This window comes from Clavelina lepadiformis, chromosome 6 (assembly GCF_947623445.1).
Source record: "Clavelina lepadiformis chromosome 6, kaClaLepa1.1, whole genome shotgun sequence".
Taxonomy (NCBI): domain Eukaryota; kingdom Metazoa; phylum Chordata; class Ascidiacea; order Aplousobranchia; family Clavelinidae; genus Clavelina; species Clavelina lepadiformis.
Genome location: NC_135245.1, coordinates 7,165,663 through 7,185,445, shown reverse-complemented (window position 1 = coordinate 7,185,445; position 19,783 = coordinate 7,165,663). Strand labels below are relative to the sequence as shown.

General features: G+C 34.0%; 2 protein-coding genes and 1 long non-coding RNA gene across 7 annotated transcripts; 2 read left to right on the top strand and 1 right to left on the bottom strand.

Annotated features, from left to right (window-relative positions):
• Positions 1-2,037: 2,037 nt before the first annotated feature.
• LOC143463183 (uncharacterized) lies at positions 2,038-14,601 on the bottom strand. 4 transcript variants are annotated; one of them, XM_076961590.1, is made up of 21 exons: positions 14,459-14,583; positions 14,120-14,299; positions 11,736-11,834; positions 9,995-10,227; positions 9,578-9,709; positions 9,289-9,444; positions 7,911-7,976; positions 7,594-7,822; positions 7,201-7,382; positions 6,927-6,998; positions 6,373-6,570; positions 6,146-6,217; positions 5,872-6,066; positions 5,141-5,212; positions 4,747-4,941; positions 4,490-4,561; positions 4,150-4,344; positions 3,994-4,065; positions 3,544-3,732; positions 3,175-3,246; positions 2,038-2,938 (listed from the first exon to the last, which is right to left on the bottom strand). In XM_076961590.1, the coding sequence occupies exons 2-21, from the start codon at positions 14,196-14,198 to the stop codon at positions 2,417-2,419; spliced, it is 3,102 nt and encodes a 1,033-aa protein (XP_076817705.1). In that variant the 5' UTR covers positions 14,199-14,299; positions 14,459-14,583; the 3' UTR covers positions 2,038-2,416. The 4 variants fall into 4 exon arrangements, with proteins under 4 accessions (XP_076817705.1, XP_076817703.1, XP_076817704.1 ...); XM_076961588.1 differs by lacking the exon at positions 14,120-14,299 and having other exon boundaries at positions 14,459-14,601; XM_076961589.1 differs by lacking the exon at positions 14,459-14,583 and having other exon boundaries at positions 14,120-14,414.
• Positions 7,694-10,961, top strand: LOC143463186 (uncharacterized). Its single transcript, XR_013118271.1, has 3 exons — positions 7,694-7,832; positions 9,601-9,717; positions 10,003-10,961. It is a non-coding gene; the product is annotated as an uncharacterized LOC143463186 (long non-coding RNA).
• Positions 14,602-16,570: 1,969 nt separating the features above from the next.
• On the top strand, positions 16,571-19,780 carry LOC143463184 (corticotropin-releasing factor-binding protein-like). Of its 2 annotated transcripts, none has more exons than XM_076961592.1 (8): positions 16,571-16,608; positions 16,792-16,948; positions 17,042-17,123; positions 17,482-17,642; positions 17,799-18,018; positions 18,762-18,895; positions 19,125-19,230; positions 19,332-19,778. In XM_076961592.1, the coding sequence occupies exons 2-8, from the start codon at positions 16,877-16,879 to the stop codon at positions 19,463-19,465; spliced, it is 909 nt and encodes a 302-aa protein (XP_076817707.1). In that variant the 5' UTR covers positions 16,571-16,608; positions 16,792-16,876; the 3' UTR covers positions 19,466-19,778. The 2 variants fall into 2 exon arrangements, with proteins under 2 accessions (XP_076817707.1, XP_076817706.1); XM_076961591.1 differs by having other exon boundaries at positions 16,577-16,608; positions 16,858-16,948; positions 19,332-19,780.
• Positions 19,781-19,783: the final 3 nt, after the last annotated feature.

The window sequence follows — 19,783 nt, the reverse complement described above, 5'->3', positions numbered from 1 at the left end:
ACTTTTTCAACAAAGGGAATGGCTGAAGTAGTTTTTGTTCAAAAAACTGTATAAGAAAAATAGTAGAATATTGTTTAGAAAGAATAGAATTTGAGAAATGAATATTGTATTGTTTATGTTTTGTAAATATAAAGATTGGTTGTATGGGTGAGGATAGCGTAACTTATGTTCACATTTTGACACTCTTGAACATCCTTGATATAAACAAAGAGCGAGCTGTCCAGTTATCAGAAACAACCAATAACAGCAGGGTGCTGCTCGAGCAATGACAGTCTTTTCATTACGTCATGAACAGCAGCATGTCATTTACTGACCAGTAAACGATCAATATCAGGGTGTTATTAAAAAAAGCAGGCAGCTGTGAAACAAGAACAGCCGTTTTTATTAAATTCCCCTGGTTCTTTAAACTACTAAACAGCAACTACATGACGCCACTAATTGCAGGGTGCTACTCATGCTGCAACTGGTGACGTTATGAGAGAATTTTAGCAAGTGCTTGGTAAAAACTGTCTCTGGAAATTTCGCCTATCATTATGGCTGCAAGTATGAAACCTCCGTGCTCTTTCGTCACGCGTCGATGATTCTAAGCATTTTGCAAAATTTAATTGATTTTTTTCCCCGCAATGGACATGGCCTTATGTGTCTCTGGTGGTGTCTCGCTTTACTAACTAGTAACTACCACAAACGCAAAGTCGTATTTTACATTTTAGACCGTTAGACGGTCATTTATTTGTACAAAGTCAAGTGTGCTAAAATTTCCATGAAATTTATGTCGGGTGTGTTTCCTGCACAGCCGAGATCTCGCTGAATCCTGCCATGAAATACAGACCAGACACCAATACGTGAAATAATTTGCAAGATTGCTATCAGTTATCATCAAGTAAAAATGTCAGGATGTACACAGACCTTATTAACTTATATCTCCACAAACAGGCACAAAATATGAAAATCAGGTCTTCACGTAGCATAGGCTAGTCTACTACTCCATCATACGACATGCCCGTTCAGCTACTGCCCCTACCTATATAATTTAATAAAAAATATCACAGAGCTGACAGTCAGGAAGTTTTTAGAAAAGTATATTTCGCCCATCGGCGCATATAGGCTATTTGCATTTTCACCCACAATGTAAAGAAGCTGTGGAAAATGTTCTTAGAAGTCGAGGTTATCTTAGTACAATAAGTTTAAAAGTGCAAGGTACATAGCATGTTTACGGAACAGATTTCCAATCAACTATTCTTCGATAGGTTAACAGTTATGCCGTGAACTGAGAATGAATTTATGGCAAGTATGACGTTACGTAACAGCATGGTAAATAGCAGAAATATAGTTATAATGTCACAACTTGGAAGACAATGGAAACAGCGTCTTTCAAGCACCTTAACAAGCTTGAATAAGTTACTTGCCCAATGGACAAGTAATAACCTTAACGTTACTTATCTGACGCAAAATTTAGTGATCTTGAACTACAGGAAGACCGAATAAGTCGAACCTCGCTACCAGTGATGTGTGGAGTTTCGTTTAGATTGGAGTTAAGATGAAGCGGTGTGCAAAGTTGTTTGGGATCATAACTCCAGTTCACAAAAAATGTTACCAATTAGTTGTTCTTACGTTAAAATAAGAAAAATTTAACATTTTTATAAACTTATGTAAAAGCGAGGATTCCAAAAGATGTCTTAAAAACGTCTTGCTAACTTGAGAGTTACGTATTTTAAGACGTTTTTGTATACGTTATTTTCACCCTGTTATTTTTACATAAACGTGTCATTTCTAAAAGACGTTTTAAAAACGTTGCTGTTAACGTTAGAGCTAACGCTTTCCCAACGTTACTAAACACGTTTTCGTGATGCTTTCAGGTTTTACGATTTACTTACACCAGATCTTTTTAGCATTACTGTTGTAGTATTGAGCATGATTTTCAAATTTTTGACAATCTAAAGTTAAAACATTGCAAAATGAAAAAAACAAACGGATTCGAAAGCATGGAGAAAAAATGATAAAATAGAAGATAAGGGAAGAGAAATGAACACACGATCACCCAAAAAAGTGGTATTTTATTTGCAGCCTATATGCCTGTTTGTTCTGCAGAAAAATGTTAAAGAACAGTTTAGAATGTGACAGCTGTGTACATGTTAAAAATAAAAAAGCGCAATCAATATCCAATAAAAAAATCATTGCAAAACCTTAATTACTCACCCAAAAACAATGAAACAACTTTACATGATCAAAAATCGGTTTTGGAAACAGAATATTTCACAAAAATGTTTTAAACACAAAATTTAAATGACACAAAAAATAGTATAAGATTTCTTTGCTGAGACGATCACACTATTCATTAAAACTATAATTGTCAATAAACTGGTTTGAGACGATTCTAGGATGCTGCATAAACAAAAAGTCCAAAATTCAATTTCGTTTATTTTTTCGAAGCAGATTTGCTCTTTGGCCTTGAACCTTGATTCGCATGAGAAGGAGTGCTTTCCGAATCTTTCACGGTCTCTTGATAGGAAGGAGGATCAACGCTTGATGACTGGTTGACACCCGTGGGTGGAACTGGGAATGGCCTCAAGGCATTCTGGCCTACTTCTTGCTTATTATCTGATGGATTGAAAAATCTTAAGATGCTATCCAGTCCACCTAGTCCTGCAATAGCCCATTTATATGGATGATTTGTGTTGATCAACATAGCTGTTCCTGCACTAAGTAGAAAAGTTCCAGCTGCCTTGGCTGTTTTCCACATCCAGGTTGAATCATTTTTTTTGTTCTTTTCCTTGCTTTTTTGAAACAATTCCATTACTTCCTCATCAAATCTTGTTATTACATCATTTTTTATTTCTGCATTCTGGATCTGACATGCAATGTTATTGCGTATCGTATGTGATTGCTGTTGATGGTAGGAAAGTAGTGTTGCTTCTTCTATATATTTACCGTCACATAGCTAAATACAAGACACAGTTTCACAACAAGTATTGTTGCATATAATAATCTAAAAGTTAAACTGAGCACTGAAACAAATTTTATAATCCACTTATTGCATGCTAGCAAGAAGAAATCTGTTCAGGTAAAGTCCAGTAAGCTTACGAAAACCAACTACTGTAGTATTAAATATAGTACCAAACTATGTGAGCCGTGATTTGTAGCAAAAATTGCATCTAGCAGAAATTAACGTCATACCTGCTCCATAGCTGTCAAATAGGCTAGTTTTGCAACTTGTAGAGTGTAGTTACCCTCATCCTTTGCCCGACCCTAAAGTGTACAGTTTTATAAAGATGTTTCATTCGTTTTTATTTTAATATCGACATAAAACTGTTTTCACCTTGCTATCATACATTGCAAAAATAAAATATCAAAATTTTTAATGGATTAAGATATGTATTGTATATGCTTATTCTGATCCAACATTTTTAAAATTTTTAATTACATCAACAAAAATTATTTAAACGTCTTTGCAGGTGTCCAAATTAACAGTAATCTAGAACCGGCATGGAATATTCATGTTATACTAAATAATACATAATCTGAGACTTTTAGCTAATAATTCACCTGATTTTTTTCGTTATTACTCAGAGCCAGGGTGCACTGCTCTTCCAGTTTCTTTTGCAATTCATCTTGTACTTTCTGAAATTCGTCAGCAGGTTCATTCTGACCACTTTCATACAGGTTTACTGCATCAATCTTCCATTTTCGTAGTTTATTTTCCAGCACTTTGCTTGAAATATATTCATTTGAGATCTGCAATAACCAATTTAGATCTAAATACATTAATAGAACCACCGACAAATTTGATGCCAAAGTACAATTGTTATAGATTATTATTGTAGCAATTTTGTTTAAAAAAATACAAATAATTGCTATTTAATTTTTTCATTAATCTTTTGAAGTAATAGATTCATATAAATTCCTATTTTATGGTTTCTACGTTAAGACATGTTTTGTTTAAGTTTATTCTTTAACATTTCTGGAAACTATTTAAATGGAAATTGCTTTACAAACCTCTTCAGTTCTATGAACAAAAGTTTCGAAAACTTTATTAGCTTGCTCTTTAAGTTTCTTAGAACCCTCTCTCTGTACAGAATAAAAGAATAATCAAAAGTTTCATTGCAGTTGCAATATTTTCACACTTTTTGTGGCCTAATCTGAAAGTTACACCTTAAAATTATCATTTTTTCTAGAGATTTTCTGCAAAGCATCATCCAGAAAACAATCTAACTCTTGACGGCATTTGTCAGCAAATTCTTTTCCATGCTCAGGTTCAATTGACATAATGACTGCCTCTGCTTGATTTTTGCTGTCGTCGTGCAAACGATTGATCTCTGATTCATCAACATAGCGGCTGCCACAGCCCTAAAAATTTGCAAAAAAGTCTTTTTCAATAGCATGTCAAATAATTCTTCATGACCAGTATCTACGAAAAGTATAATATTTCACAATTGTAATTTTACATTTGTAACTTCACAATTGATACTTTACTGCAAATACAATAACCAACCTCATCCATCAAGCTATTGTAAAGTGTTTTTATTTGCACCATAACTTCCAGTAATTTCAACTGTTGCAATCTCTACATAACAAAGGCAAGGTTGCCAGGATGTACTAATAAAACATTTTAATGAATATTTTGGCATGGGGATTTAAGCTGATTTTGAAAAATTGTAAATCTTTGTATAATTCTTCCATGTCCAATAACCGAATAAGTTGAACATTAGAAACTGAAGGTTGAAAAAATTTTTAAAGCATTTGCGTCACCTTGACCATGTCATTTGACTGTGTGTACTTTCCTCTCAAGGCCATTATCTTTACTTCCAGTTCTAACTTTTTTTGAGCATGAAGTGGTTTATCTTCACAACAGCTTTTTGAAATCAATTTGGTCAAGGCTTGTTCGGAGGCATGCTTGTGGGCAGCTTTAAATTCAGTCTCATCCAAGTGTTTGCCTTCACATTTCTAGAATAGTTGAGAAAACTCTTTATTTTATTTAAATATCATCAAGTCTACTTTTTTCGAAATATTTTACTTTATAATATTTTAGTTTATGTTTTCCAAATAAATTAATTAACAATCCAACTGGAAAATATACTAAATGTTGAGTATATTGTAAACGTTTAAAGTTTTCACTTAAAAACTGAACAGTTTTGTAAATAACCTCATCCATGATAGTGGTGTAAACGTTTTCTGCTTCCAAGGCTGAAGATGTTATTTTCTGTACAAATTCCATCTGAAAATGGAATACATTTGATGTACAGTACTTTATCAAATAGAAAAAATGGTAAATGTCACATTAGTGCAAGTATAAAAACGTTGGTAGGCAATAGAACAAATATATGTGTCATATTGATAAATAACTTTCTTTAAACCAGATTAATTTGTTGGATGTACGTTTAGAATACAAAATATAGAGTCATTCTTATTGATAAATGATTTTGTTTATTTCAAATCAACAATATATGCACCATACGAAAATAAAAATGTTGCTGAGTGTTCCCGCTACATACTATGCTTTGTTGCAGTGATGGAGAACCTTTTTGCTATGTAGTGCCGTTTGAATTGTATTATATCTTAGGCAAACTGTGAAACCTTTATGAACACAATTTACAACAAACAATGGCTTAATGCATGAGTTTACTGCACCAGTTATTAACTAATATTTGGTGAGATGACTGAAAATGCTTATCTTTGGTAAGGGATATGGTAAATAATTAATAAAAAGGCTAGATTTCTATATGTCAAAGATTTTTATAGCATTGCGGTGTTGCTAAGTGGACTAAGAATCGTGATGACACAACTTACGGGCCTGATAAAATTTCAAGCCAAACGTTCCCCATCCCTGCATTATTAGAAGATGCACCAATGTATTGTTTACTAAAAATACATCACCTCTTTATATCTGTTTTTCAATAAAATGCTTTTAAACTCATGTTTTATCAACTTTTTGAGTTCAGTCTTATATTCTGCAACCGTATTCTGGGGGTAATGATTTGTATTTTCTACAAAGAATTCCACCATCTGTTTGGAAATTTCACAATGTCGTTGGTTCAGTGTGTTCTCATCAAGGTAAGACGATCCACATAGCTAGAACATGTTAATGTAATGAAAAAGTTTTTAATTACAAAATAACATTTATGTAATTGCATTAAAATTAAGAATCTACCTCTCCCATGTGAGTAACATAAATGGTTTTTGTAGTGTCCACTTGATCTCTTATTTCTTTTTTCATCTTTTCCTACAAAAATGTCCTTTAATTATATCAGGTAGTATAACAGATGATGTCTGAAATAGTTAACTACGATTAGAAAAGCTTTTAACAACTACAGTGGTTGCCACTGAAAAACTGTATGCTGGCAATGCATTAAAGCACTTCAAAAGTTATCAACATACTTTTAATGATGCATTTAGCATTACACAATTATCATAGTTTTGTTCGATGAGCTGAGAAAGTTTTCTCCGATAATCGTCAATCAAGCCTTTTCCACCCATTTTCGGACAGCTGTTGTATCGTGAGATTGTGTCTTTTCTTATCCTATCATGTCTTTTTCTCAACAAATCTTCTTCCACAAATCCTTCATCCTCCATATGCTTCAGAACACAGTTCAAACAAAAAACAAGGTTTGTCAGGGTTTTTAGTGTTTGGTTGTAGTTTGTAATTAACATATATTTTGCCACGCTTTAAGTTAAAATATGTTATAATCCAAAGTAAAATTAATATAAATGATAAACAAAATTTAAACTTAAAAAGGATAACAAAGTAAGGTTCCAGTAAATTATCCAATTCAAAACACTACTGGTACATTTATAAATTTTACTATTATTGCACACTTTATCATAAATTGTTATGATTTGGGAATTTTGTTAATATCTGAAGTGTCAGTTTTGATAATAAATAACTTATGTAACGTGTTAATTTTCGTACTGCAAAAAACTTTGGTGTTTACCTGTTTCATTTCTGTAATATATTCATCTTTACACTTCTGAATGGTAGCCACAATAGCTGCTTTAGCTGTAGCCTTAAAAAAAAATTAAAAAAAAATCTTGTCATTTGTCAAACTTTAATCTTTAAACTTTTATTTAATATAAATAAAATCAAGCTTGTCGACTAGAAGATCAAAAGAAAGAGTTAGTACTAGTTACAATTCCTACTGAGTTACTGAAGTGTCATATAAATTGAACCACTTTTTTTCAAAAAATGATCACAATAAGATACGATACCTCCATAATGGGTTGAATATCTGGCATGTCTCCACTTTCAAATACATTGCAATATGCAATGATCAAATTGATCATACCAAGACCAGTAACCAATGAATCATTAACTCGCTTACACACAATACCAGTTTTGAAAAGATGTTTCACAAGCTCATTCACTTCATCAAGAAATTCAGGTTTCATGTCTGTTAACAAAAAAGATAATGCATGTGTATTATCATGTATTATCGTCACACATGTATAAAGCATGTATAATTGTATACATTAAATTAATTATTATCTATTTTGGTATACACAAACCAAATTAGCACAATGATTAACATCTTACGCTATATGCTTCATTTATTAATACTTTTGTTTTTTTCACATAGGTATAAGTAGTTCCATGGTGTTTACCTCCAATTGTGACCAGTGGGCCGTTTTTATTTCTAATTTCAACTCGATCTCCTGGTTTTGGTAACAACATGCAACCTACATCTTCAAATGATTCATGTATGTTTTCTCTGACAGCTGTAAGATCATGATGGGAATTTCTAATGCGTAAAACATCCTTCAAGATATGGCAACCACCTTGAAGACCTCTGTATGCAGGGTTATGCCAGTCCCGCACAAGGAACATCAAAGACTAAACAAAAGCATACCGGTAACCAATAGTAAAGTGGCAAGTGTCTCAGGCAACGTGCTTTCATAAATTTCATTAGTAAAAGCTTTACCTGAAAAGCCTTTCCTTGAGAAGAACTGTTTTGCTGCTTTGCAACCTTACCATACTCTGTAAAAAGCTGCAGAAATACACCCACACAGTGAAATTTAGATACAATATACATTTGTTATATACAGTCGAATCCGCTTAATTCGGACACCGGATAACCCGGACAACCGCTTTATTCGGCCAAAATGCTCAGGAACGGAACAAAAGTAAAAATTGAACGTAAAAAACTCCTGTTAATTCGGACAATTCTCCGCTTAATTCGGACACAGGTTGGCAATTCCATCGTTAGGTTATGATACAATAAACAGTACTTCGTTCGTTTTAAGACAAGATTCAATTGCATTATGAGTGATTATGGTGAAACAATGACGATTCATGCAGTAACAATCGACAATGAACTGATATAAGGCCGTGCCAGCTCCATAGTCGCTTTTACTTCGGTACAATTGCGTCCATCTTGTAGGACAAAATTGTACAGAAAAGTTTAGCACAAAAAGTGAAATTGCTCACTAAAGTAAACGAAGACGTTTTATGCGATCAGTGCCAGTTACTGCAGTATAGCGCAGCTGCAATTCATTTATTACGCAACAGTACAGTATTTTAAATGCATTTTTTGACTTTACGCATGACCATGAAACGAACAATTGATTTTCCGCTTAATTCGGACAAAGCCGTTTCTCCGCTTAATTCGGCCAAAAGTGAGCGGAACCAAAGTGTCCGAATTAAGCGGATTCGACTGTATACAAAAATAAAATTCACCAGTCCTAGATGGGTATCGTAATCTTTACTAAACTCAGCAATGATTCTTCATTGCTTGAGCTCCGGTTATGGAGCTAGCAGTTGTGCAAGTTTCAATACACATAATGATACACAGTTTTTTATTTGTGTTTTTTTATATTGTATTGCCTGAGTTTGAGACTGTCCATCAGGACTACTGAACAAGAGCAAGCATCATTTAATGCCATGCCCAATTATGCAAATTACAATGATAACGTCACTGGGTATCAAAAATTGAGCCACATTATTGCAAGCTGGTTGCTCTAATCACTCGGCTACAGAGTCAATAAACGGTTGCACTTCAATATCTTTTATTTTTGGAAGTACTAATGATGGTATTAATAATTAAATGACACAGACCCAAAAGTCTAGAAGACAAGCTATAGGCACAGTTCTATAACTAAACAATGCTGCTCACTAAATATATGTCATATTGTAAATTATGATACCTACTTAAATCAACTTTTGGTTGCCAATATTTCGCACATCTAAAATTAAAATTCCTAACACAAGATTACTTGTAAAAAATCACTTAGAAATGAATAAAATTCTCTTTTACAGTATGTGCTTCCATCACATAGGTCCATGCTATGACTTAACTTTACCTGTAAATGTTGCAAATGATTTTCTTGTATCTGCCTCATGATGTTAAAGATTTGCACAGAACTGATCAGTGTGCTCAACGCAAATATGATGGAACAGCCTTTTATTGAACTCTCATGATCAAAGGCTCCTTGGGTATCCATTAGAAAGACGACAACCTAATAATCAGAAATATCGTTTATCTTCATTTAAGTGCTTGATTTATTCATTTTGTTAATTAATTAACTCAATTCGCTAACATTAGTAAAACTTTAAATTAGGTTCAGTCTTTTAATTCATGAAATAACTTACATCACCATCTTTTGTGTTGACAGGAAATGGTTCATCCCAAATCCATATTCCTTGAGTACATCGATTATGGCCTCCTCTCCATCCAAATCCGTCAAACAACGTTTTTCTTTTGTCATTTAACCAAGCTTCAGACTAATCCGGTAAACAATTGTTAGTTAAAATATGTATGAGATCACACTTTGTTAATTAATGTACTCATAATAGACTACTCAGAAATACCACGTGTAAAAGGTCAACAAAACAAAATAATAGCAAATATTTAATGGAATTTTCCTTGAAACATTATGAAATTAGAAACAAACTGCAAACTTTATTTATTTGCCATTCTGCCTAATACATTTGGTTACATAAATACATTTAGTTACGTGACGCATAAGTCAACTAAACAATATTATTGTATAAGGCATATTCGCATACCCTTCCAGAGTGGAAGTACATGAGGAAGAGATTCAACAAAAATGACTTCCCTTCACGCATTGCACCAGCTAGCGAACAGATTGACACAGGACAATTGGCAACCTGAGGCTGGGAAAATACCCTTTCCAGGGCATCCTGATCAAGCGTGTAACCATTGGAATTTTCTGCAGGTTTGATAATTTGTACAGCCCTATGCCTTCCACCATATACAGAAGGTCTGCTGTGGCATAAACCTAAACCAATTTTTCTTTAATAGCATCACAATAGATATACAGTATCTGGGTGTTTTATGTTTTATGATATATTTCTTGGAAAGGTCTCGGCATGGTATGGCCTGTTATCATAATTTTTTATCCTCAGACAGAGAAAAGTATTTGCATAACCTAAACTCAGCGATGATTCCTCATTGCTGGAGCCCCAACCATCGAGCTAGCCACTGCGCAAGTTTCGATTGGTAAACGCATCTTGTGTAGCCCGAATTTTGTACTTTTCATCAGAACCACTGAACAGGAGCAAGTGTTGTTAATGCTTTCGTTTAGGGCAGGGTTTCCCAAACTTTTTCAGCCATGGACCCCTATTTGTAAATCTTTTTTTCTTGACCCCAAACCTTATGTCATATCAATTTTTCTGCCTAACCAACAAAGAAAGATAATATAAACCCAAAAATAAATAACACTTCATGCTTATTAACTACACTGACAACATCAATGCGATGGATGAGGTTGCTGTTTATTGCGCAATTTATCAATTCTCGGAACAATTCATCACGAGCAAACTCGGCAAAGTCAGACTTTACAGCTAGTCTGGACCCCCAGTGCAGTAATCACGGGCCCCAGTTTGGGAAACCCTGGTCTATGGCATTGCAATGGTAGCGCCATTGAGTATTAAACATGGACTGCGTTATTGCAAGACTAGTGCTCTAACCACTCGGCTACTGAACCAACACTAAAGGAATACCAAATACCAAGTCTTTGTAGATGTTGTCTGAACCGTGTTAACCAAACATTAAAGTAAAATAAAAAAAGGATATAGTTTGGCATTCTGAAGGTTAACTTTATTTATATTTTTCTACACAAGTCTTTGTAGCGATAGTATGAGTGATTTTGATTAAATTTAATGAATTGGTTTTGAAAATATGTGTACCAATAGGCCATATAAAACTCAAAAAAGTTGTTTTAAAATTAGAATTCTGCATTCTTTCCATAACAACCGAAAGTATTTGCACACCTCATGTTGGCTCATTGAAAATATTAACTGATTTAGATTAAACAGTCTAGAGGCAGTTATTAGTGGATTTGAAACTGGCTTTTGATAATCCTCTAATAAACCGACAGTTAAATATGAACCAATGTGTGTGGCATATGCCAAGGATGATAATATAAGATCTTATTTATTTTTAAAAGTAAAAAAGTACCATAAATTTGTTTGCTTAGTATGATTTTTCAAGTAGTTTTGTTGTTTTAACTGCAAACAAGGTAATCCTATCTCTAACACAAATGACGTGACAAAATGCGACATATTAGCTGAAAACAGTAAAATTTGTACTGCCAAGTTAAGCATGATCATCAAGCTTTTTTCTGCGCAAATCACATCACAAAATGTTCCCAATTTCCTATACAATTTGTTCCAAGCATGACTCACTTTAACATTAAGTGTATTTCTAGAAAAGACTAAGCAGACACTAACACTTAATATCCAAGGGCATGAAAATTCATTTGTAGATTAAGTTATAATAACTTACTACTACTGCTTGATGGTGTAGGTGCTGCAGTAGATGAACTTTCTATCAAGTAGTTTATCAGAGTTGATACATTATCATCATTCACTTCTGACCCAGTGCCTATAAAGTAAAATACTAAAAAGTGAGGCTTAGGTACATTCAAAGCCTACATAGCCTTTTCTAAGATAAAGTTTGTTTACATCTTTTTTTTCAAATCATCTTCATCAAACAAACAGTTAAGTTTTGATTACTTTATGTAGCCTACAGCATGATATTGAACAAATCATTCCACACCAAATAGTCGGAATTAGTTCGAAAACCATTTAATGGTGCCCTAGTGATTTATATAATAGTAGATTAACCAAAATAAAATAGATATTACCAAATAAAATTTCATATAAGTATATTCTGTAAAAAAAACTTAAGAAAGTTTTTTAAAGTTTTTTGGAGTCGCTTAGGGACTGGCTATTTAACTAATGCCTTCATGCAAAATCTTGCATTATATTGCGTTATTATCGATTCAATTTTGTATCGTTATTACCTGTGTTAACTATTGCTTCCTCTATTTTAGCATTATCAAAACTCATATCCTTCATATGCTTAATTAACTGATGGTGAGTTTGATTAACATCAGCACCCAAGTTCTTTTCATTTTGCCACATATTTCTTGAATTAGTTTGCCTTTATACCAGATTATATAACTGGATTTTTTCTAAGGAAAGTTAGATAGGAAAGTTATGTCTTGCCAAACATGCAAGAAAGAAAATAACAATAAGCCCAGTACATACAGGTTTAATAAATATTGGGAAAGATTTATGACACAATATTACATTTATAAATAATCGAAAAATGTGGAATTTTAGAAATATTTATTAAAAATTAATGGTAGTAACAAGTAATAATCACAAAAACCTTGTGCTTCAGAATTTACTTTTTATATAAATGGTAGTGAAACCAGTACCATACAGGATGAAGGTGGTGTGCAGTGTGTACCAGACATGATCAATCCACAAAGTAATCAATTAGAGCAGAAAATAGTGCAAAAAGGGTATTTTGTTGCACAAATTTAATTTATTTTCTTTGATGCACACTTGTCTTTGAAACATCTTCAGACAGCAACAGCTTAAATCGTGTGCTTTTCAAGAATTTTAAGGTTTAAGAACGATTCTAATAAAATTAGTAGATTATAGACTTGTTCATCTCCTTGAGGCCTAGCTGTTTCAATGAAAAGGTGAACGCCTCTTTTTCACATGATACCACTACACACGAGACTATGAGTGACGTGTAAAGCTGAATATAGGTCTAAATACTTTTGAGGCATTGGTAACTGTGAGCATACTGTGATCTGAAAATTGTTTGAAATCTGATGTAGTTTGTGACAAAACACGTTGTGGTTATTGTATTGCTCAACAAAAGTAAAACGTTCTTTGCTTTTATCCTTTCCATTATACCTATCATACTGAAGCCTTCCGTGTTTAGTATTACGTGGCCAAAGAATAACAACAAGAGTACATCAAATATTTTATTTGAAAAATTTTATCAGTTATGAAAAACCTTTTTTTGAAATATTTTCTGCTATTATTTTCCCGAAATACCTCATAGGTGTTCTTATGACAATTAACATACATTAAACTTCCATATATTTCAGCAGGTTACTTTCCTGACAATGCATTCTAAATGTTACAAATCCAAACTTTTTCAGGAAAGCATACTTACTAATTATTGCACCTCTAGTACTTATCAGTCAATTTCTTGTGTTGAAGTATTTCAGAAAACTTCTTGATGTAACTGATTTTAAGCATTGCACCATTTTAAATATTGTAAATGCAAAATTTTTTCAAGGAAGCGTAACCTCAGATATGCCTAAGTTATTGCATCTTTACTAATTGGCCAGAATTGAAAGTATAGCAGTTTTTTTGACAAAAAATTGGGTGAGAAACATCCATATTTCAGTGTGACGTTATGTAATATAGCTTCAATTCTTAGTTTATTATAAATTGGTGTTCAAAAAACAAAATTTACCTTGCTTGTTTTAGAAATAAGTGTGAACGTGAAAAAGTTTGGGGAGCACGACTGACTAGAAATTATGACAGTTTTTGATAATAAATCATACAGAGACATACACTTTGGGGTGACAGCATGAAATGGAGACTTAATTTATAAATTGATGTTCGAACGACTAAATTTACCTTGTTTGTTTGACATGAATATTAGTATTATACTGTCTGTCACCATTTTACCGAAAACAATCGTAATTCTGGATCTATTTTCACAGATTCTTGTTAACTAACTTAAATGTTTTAACATGTATCCTGTGGTTATGCACTTCAATTACACCCTAAGACATTAAAATCGACTTTTCCTAACCTAACCGCCTATGTTTAACAACAGGATGTGTGACCTACTTATGGTGAAATAGTACTTTGTATTATATTTGGTGTGCACATTAATACGTCGTGTGCATGCGTATACCACACTTTCCATTTTGTTGTGCACGTTGATGAGTCCCCTGCGTACATGTGCCAAACTTTCCACTATGACCCATTGGTGCTCATGCAGCAGCTATCGACAATTATATGTGCTGTCTGGTGAAAAAAAATGTTACATTCCTCACTGAAAGTTGCATTAGGTACTATAAAACCAAACACACAGTTGCTGCTTAACTTTATAGCATAATAGCCTATGACTTTCATCTGCAAATTAATAAAATGGATACACCTACAGTATAGATAAAGAATGTTTACTTTGGCAAGCAATTTTGCAGTTTCCCAAAATCTTGCAGTCTGAGAATGAACGACTGGAAATTAAAGTAGACACGCAAAACGCCAACCTCATCAGCTTTCAGTTCCTTTTTGAAGTTTCACTTCCTCTTCTTCATTTTCTAATGTGTTGTTTATTGATTCACATAACATAACTTGTCAATCATGCAAGGGAATTTCCCTGAATAAAAAGCATTGTGTTTTTGTAGGGACTTTCCCGGTTATAAAACTTCAATTCTATTCAGTATTGTACCTTCAAAAAATTAAGATTAGAAAAACGAGCCAAGATAGTAATAACAGGAGTCGACTAAAGTCGCATTTTCCTGTAACCTAGCTGGTATTCTACCTAGCTAGCTGTAACAAGGAATATTCTCCTGTCAATGGTAAGTTTTCAGAAATTCGACACAACTTGAAATGACTGTTCATTAGATTTTCATTAGAAAGTAGATCTGCAAACTTTTGAAGTTTATGGCACAAACGTAACTTGACTATGACTTCATACGACTCAAATTTGCTTGACACATAAATGGCTTGGTTAGCACATTCGCAGAAACAGATTGGACAACACGTAGAAAATGTAAACTGTATTGAAGAGCTGACGGACTGAAACAATGAATGAGTGCAAAACACTTATTTTCCAGTTCGAGGCCATCACCAATCCTAGGCTCGACTTTCCTGAAACGACGGCAACGAACTTTTTGCCATTTTAACGATCTTATCTCGCCATTTCGCGCTGAAAAAGTCGAGCTTCATCTACCGGTGGAGTGGTGTGGCGGCCACGTCGCCATCATGCGATGACCTCGTTGTCATAACTTGGACATATCGCTTTAATCAGGTTTACACTGATTATACAGTGGTATTTGTCAATTGTGTATAAACATGTGTGCGTGCTCGTCTTTCACAGACAAGTACTATAGCATCCAACACGACAATACAAGTTAGTTTTTGGCAATCCGCAATAATTTTGTTTAATACAAGTACGCTCGAGACACCCCCGGCTAAGTGCAAGAATAACGCACAACCTTCTCTACTTACTCGTCATCCGGAGTCATGACCTACCGAGCGCCGTAAACGAATGAAATGTCAAAGAGCGAAAAGAATTATAAAACAAAGTAATCAATGCTAATTGACGGGAAGGAACGTAAAGAATTCGGCAAAGTCAAAAATTAAAACTAATAGTCCATAACGTGGCGGTAATATGGTGCCAAACCCACGCGGAATTGCACACGTTTAGGCTTTGGGAGTACAAGAAACAAGTACTGTAATACGTAAAGAAATACGTACATACCATGGATAACAGTTAAATGGTTTAGGAAAACATACTTAACCTAACATCTCGCAATGCTATGCATGAAAAAAGACGGAATCTTACATTTATTATACACTACACAACCTCCTATAAAAATGGTGCCTAATTAGTAATTGATTTAATAGTAATTCCACTGTGCATATTTAGGCTATTGCAGTATAGGCTACAACCTTTTTAAATAAATTAAGTTATAAATCAACTAATGATATGCTCTCCTATGTATTTTCACGAATAGGGCTTACTTTGAGGTTTTTATTACAGGAGATACTAAACCTTTGTATGGCTTGCTTTTGAAGAAGCTCTTATTGTATAAAAACAAATTAATAAGGTGATGTAGCTACAGGCACGTACAACGTGCGTCATTGTTAGGTTTTGTTAAGTCTAAATCGAAAAAAAATACTGAAAATCTATTCTGATGGTTCGTGTCCTCCTAGACGCCCTAAAAACGATATCATGGCCACTTGAAGAAAATCCTCTGGACTTCAATTCTGGACAAGGTCAATTCCAACACCTTGGTAAACGGGGCAGTCTCGATCGTCATCGTCTCGATGGACCACCATAAGCAAACATGAATAGGTATAATTTCTTGATACTTACCGGATTGCTTATAGGAAAAACATTGGTTATAATCGAAACAGCAAACAAAAACATTTGTTTCTCTATTTGTAACCTATATTTATGTATAGATTAGTACTACATGAGGCAAAAAAGTGAATGAATTTCTAATACACGTTAATCATGCACGAAGCAGGGTTATGGTGTGGGTCACAGTTGACAAGTAAAATTTTCTTTCGGCAAAAACTTGCAGCCTTATGGAAACAAGCGTGTAAGTCAAATTTGTTTTTCCGCAGTAAGACTATTGCTATTGAATGTTTGAAATACTTCACACTTACGGTATATATTGAAATCGTCATTCGCAAATAGCTGCTTGAATATGCTACGTGAGCGGAAGCTTAAATGGTATTACTGATTTCTGAAAGACATTATCTTGAAAAAGGCCAATTCACAGGTTTTCTATAAACTACAAGCAAAAGTTTTCTGTTTGAGATATTACAGCACAGTTTCTTGCTGCCAGGCGACAGAGCCATCAGAGAATGAGAGCCACCAAAGAACTTTTTGCGGAATATTTGTTGCTGACATTTCTTGTTTCTCCACTACGTTGTCAGGTACGGTTGTTTCCATTTGTTAGGTCGAAATTAAACTATATTTCCAGTGTATATGTAATTTACGTTATCTAACCTGTAGTGCACTAATTGCAGCCCAGCAATGACGAAGACCAAGCTCAAATCATCACAGGGCCCGGCCCAACCGAGCCTTATTCAATATCATCTAGATCTCTAAGTATTTACCTCTGCTTTGCAGAAATACTTTTACTAAGTGTTATTTCTTTATATAAATTTATCATGACATTGATGAGGTACAGGCATAATTGTATAATTCCACTTTAGAACAACATGGCGCAATGTTCGTAGAAAAATAAGAAACAAGTTTTTTCAAAACTTGTAAAGACATGCAATATGTTTGAAAACGTTTTCATCAAAAATGCACAAATAAAAAATATATTATAAAATTGTTTGAAATAAATTAAAAATAAATATAGAATGGAAAAAATAATTATTACAATTTGTTGTCTTTATGTTTCCTTTACATGGTGCAAATATAAATCCAGCATCAGGGTTTTATATTTGGGTATGCTCAGATTGTGTCGATATGGCTAAAGTGGATTCGGATTTGACCTTTGTTCAAACTGATGAAAGTCAAGCTTTATGCGGAGTTTACCTCATTGGAGACGTTCACGAAATTATTTCGGTCGAAGTTCTGGAAGCAAAAGTTGACTGTGACCAAGGAGAATTCCTTGAGGTGAATAAAGATTGTACAGTTCAGCAAACAACTTATATAACCGTGATTAAGAGTTTAAATTTAGTACAATGACATCAAACACAACGTTCCTATACCAAGTATACTAAAAGTCACCGTAAGCATTTTCCTCAATGTGGATAATTTTTGGAAGGACAGATATTTGATGGATGGATGGCACGTGGCAATATTCTTCCTAGCGACGGTGATCATGCTCTTCCCCTAGAAAAGAGAATTGTCGGGTTTTGTGAGCGGCAGAGAGCTCGATATCAGACGGCCTTAACTTTTACTTCTACGCAAAATGTTGCCTTGGTTCAATTCCGTTTGTACATGAACAGCGAAATCAAAATACGTTTCAGAAGGATTTACGCTACGAGTTGTAAGTTTTACTGCACGTTCTGTCTTAGTTGCATGTTTTGCTGTGGAGTCAGTACCACTCATGTTGTTGTACATAAATACGGGTTATTTTCGACGACGTATAGCTAAACATTTTATTTTCTGTAAACTTATCTTTAATATTTTCACCCGGGGCTCCATTTATAATAACTATTTATGAAGTTTTACTTATTATTATTGACAATAGAATGCCGTTCTGAATACAAAGTTTAACTTTTTTTTGTGAGCTGTACCCTAACGTTTCGCGCTTGAGTTGAAAATTTGAAATTATTTCTTAAAATCGCTTGTATGGTTTTTGCTGTAAGTGGCCAGAATCCTTCAAACGTTTTATTTACTGAAATAATATCCTACACTTCAGAATATTTTTTTTATTTTTTGAAGTGTTTATTTTCATTTTATTATCGCTCAAAATGGTTCAGTTAGGTCGTGGGGAGGGAGCAAATGACAAAATTATTTTTATTGTTTCATCACGTATCAGATACCTGTATGAGATGTTCCTCAAAGCAATTGCCATACAACTGAAACAAAATTTAATTCATTTATTTACATTTTGCGCTCCATTTTTTGCGAAAAACAGCATTATCGACGTATTTTTGGCACTCTGGGTATGCTGCGCCCGGTAACAGATATTCCTTTTTACGTTGTTGTTAGCTATATACGCCTCTGACTAACTATATGATGCTTTGCAATTAGCATACAATATAACTTTTTTTTTCATGCACGTAGTGAAATGTAACGTGGTGACACCGACAACTCAAGGAAGATACACAATGTATTCAGTTCAAGGCAGAAGTTGCACTTTTTCAATAATTCAACCTACGCTACTTGAAGTCGAAGAGGTTCTTTTAAGCAGCGAAAACGTAAGAATGGCAAAGCGTACCGATTTTACAGAACTTTAGGTTAACATTAATTAGATATAGTTAAAATATATGCCAAATACCATTTTAATTTTACGGTATTGACGAGGAAAGATTAAATAATATTTAATTAATATTAATATTAAAACAATTTTTGACCGCTGTGTAGAACTAGAAGTATGCAGCAAGACGTTTCGGCTTAAAGTTAACTATGTACACTTCAAATTAACAGGTCAACGCCACTCGCCATGACACCATAGAAATTTTGAAAGGTGACTCGTTAGACACAGCGGCGATGACCCTGGTCCAGAGATACCAAGCACCGTACAAAAGCGATGGTATAAGACGTCGATCCAACTATAACTGCGATAATTATTCAACTTACAACAGTAAAGATGTTCTAGATTTTCCAACCCTCATGCAAGATATTTTATTTCAGGATTAAAAAAATTTGTTCTGGACCAAAGTCATGCCGCGGTGCGAATGACGTCATTCGGTTTCCACGACAACACGATAAAATTTAAGTACACCAAGATGTCAGACGCGGAATTGAACGAAGAGCTGTGTACGTAATGGGGCGATCCCAGCAGTGTTCTGCAATGAATCTAAATCAGGGTTTTCTTAAGTGGATCTTTAAGCTCACGGCAAATATAGCATTGATAATGCAGCTAAATACACTTCAACCAAAAACGCCTAATGTTCATATAGCCATGTGCAAGAAGTGCTAATTTTTCTGAGTGATGTGTACAGCCTGGGTAACTCTGATCTAGACTCATTGAGATCTATTAGCGTGCAAGTTTCATTTTTTCATCGTATAAAATATCCATCCTTAACTTATTATGCAAGAAACTAAATCGTAGGTTTCTCACATGATGTTGGTCACAAAATTAC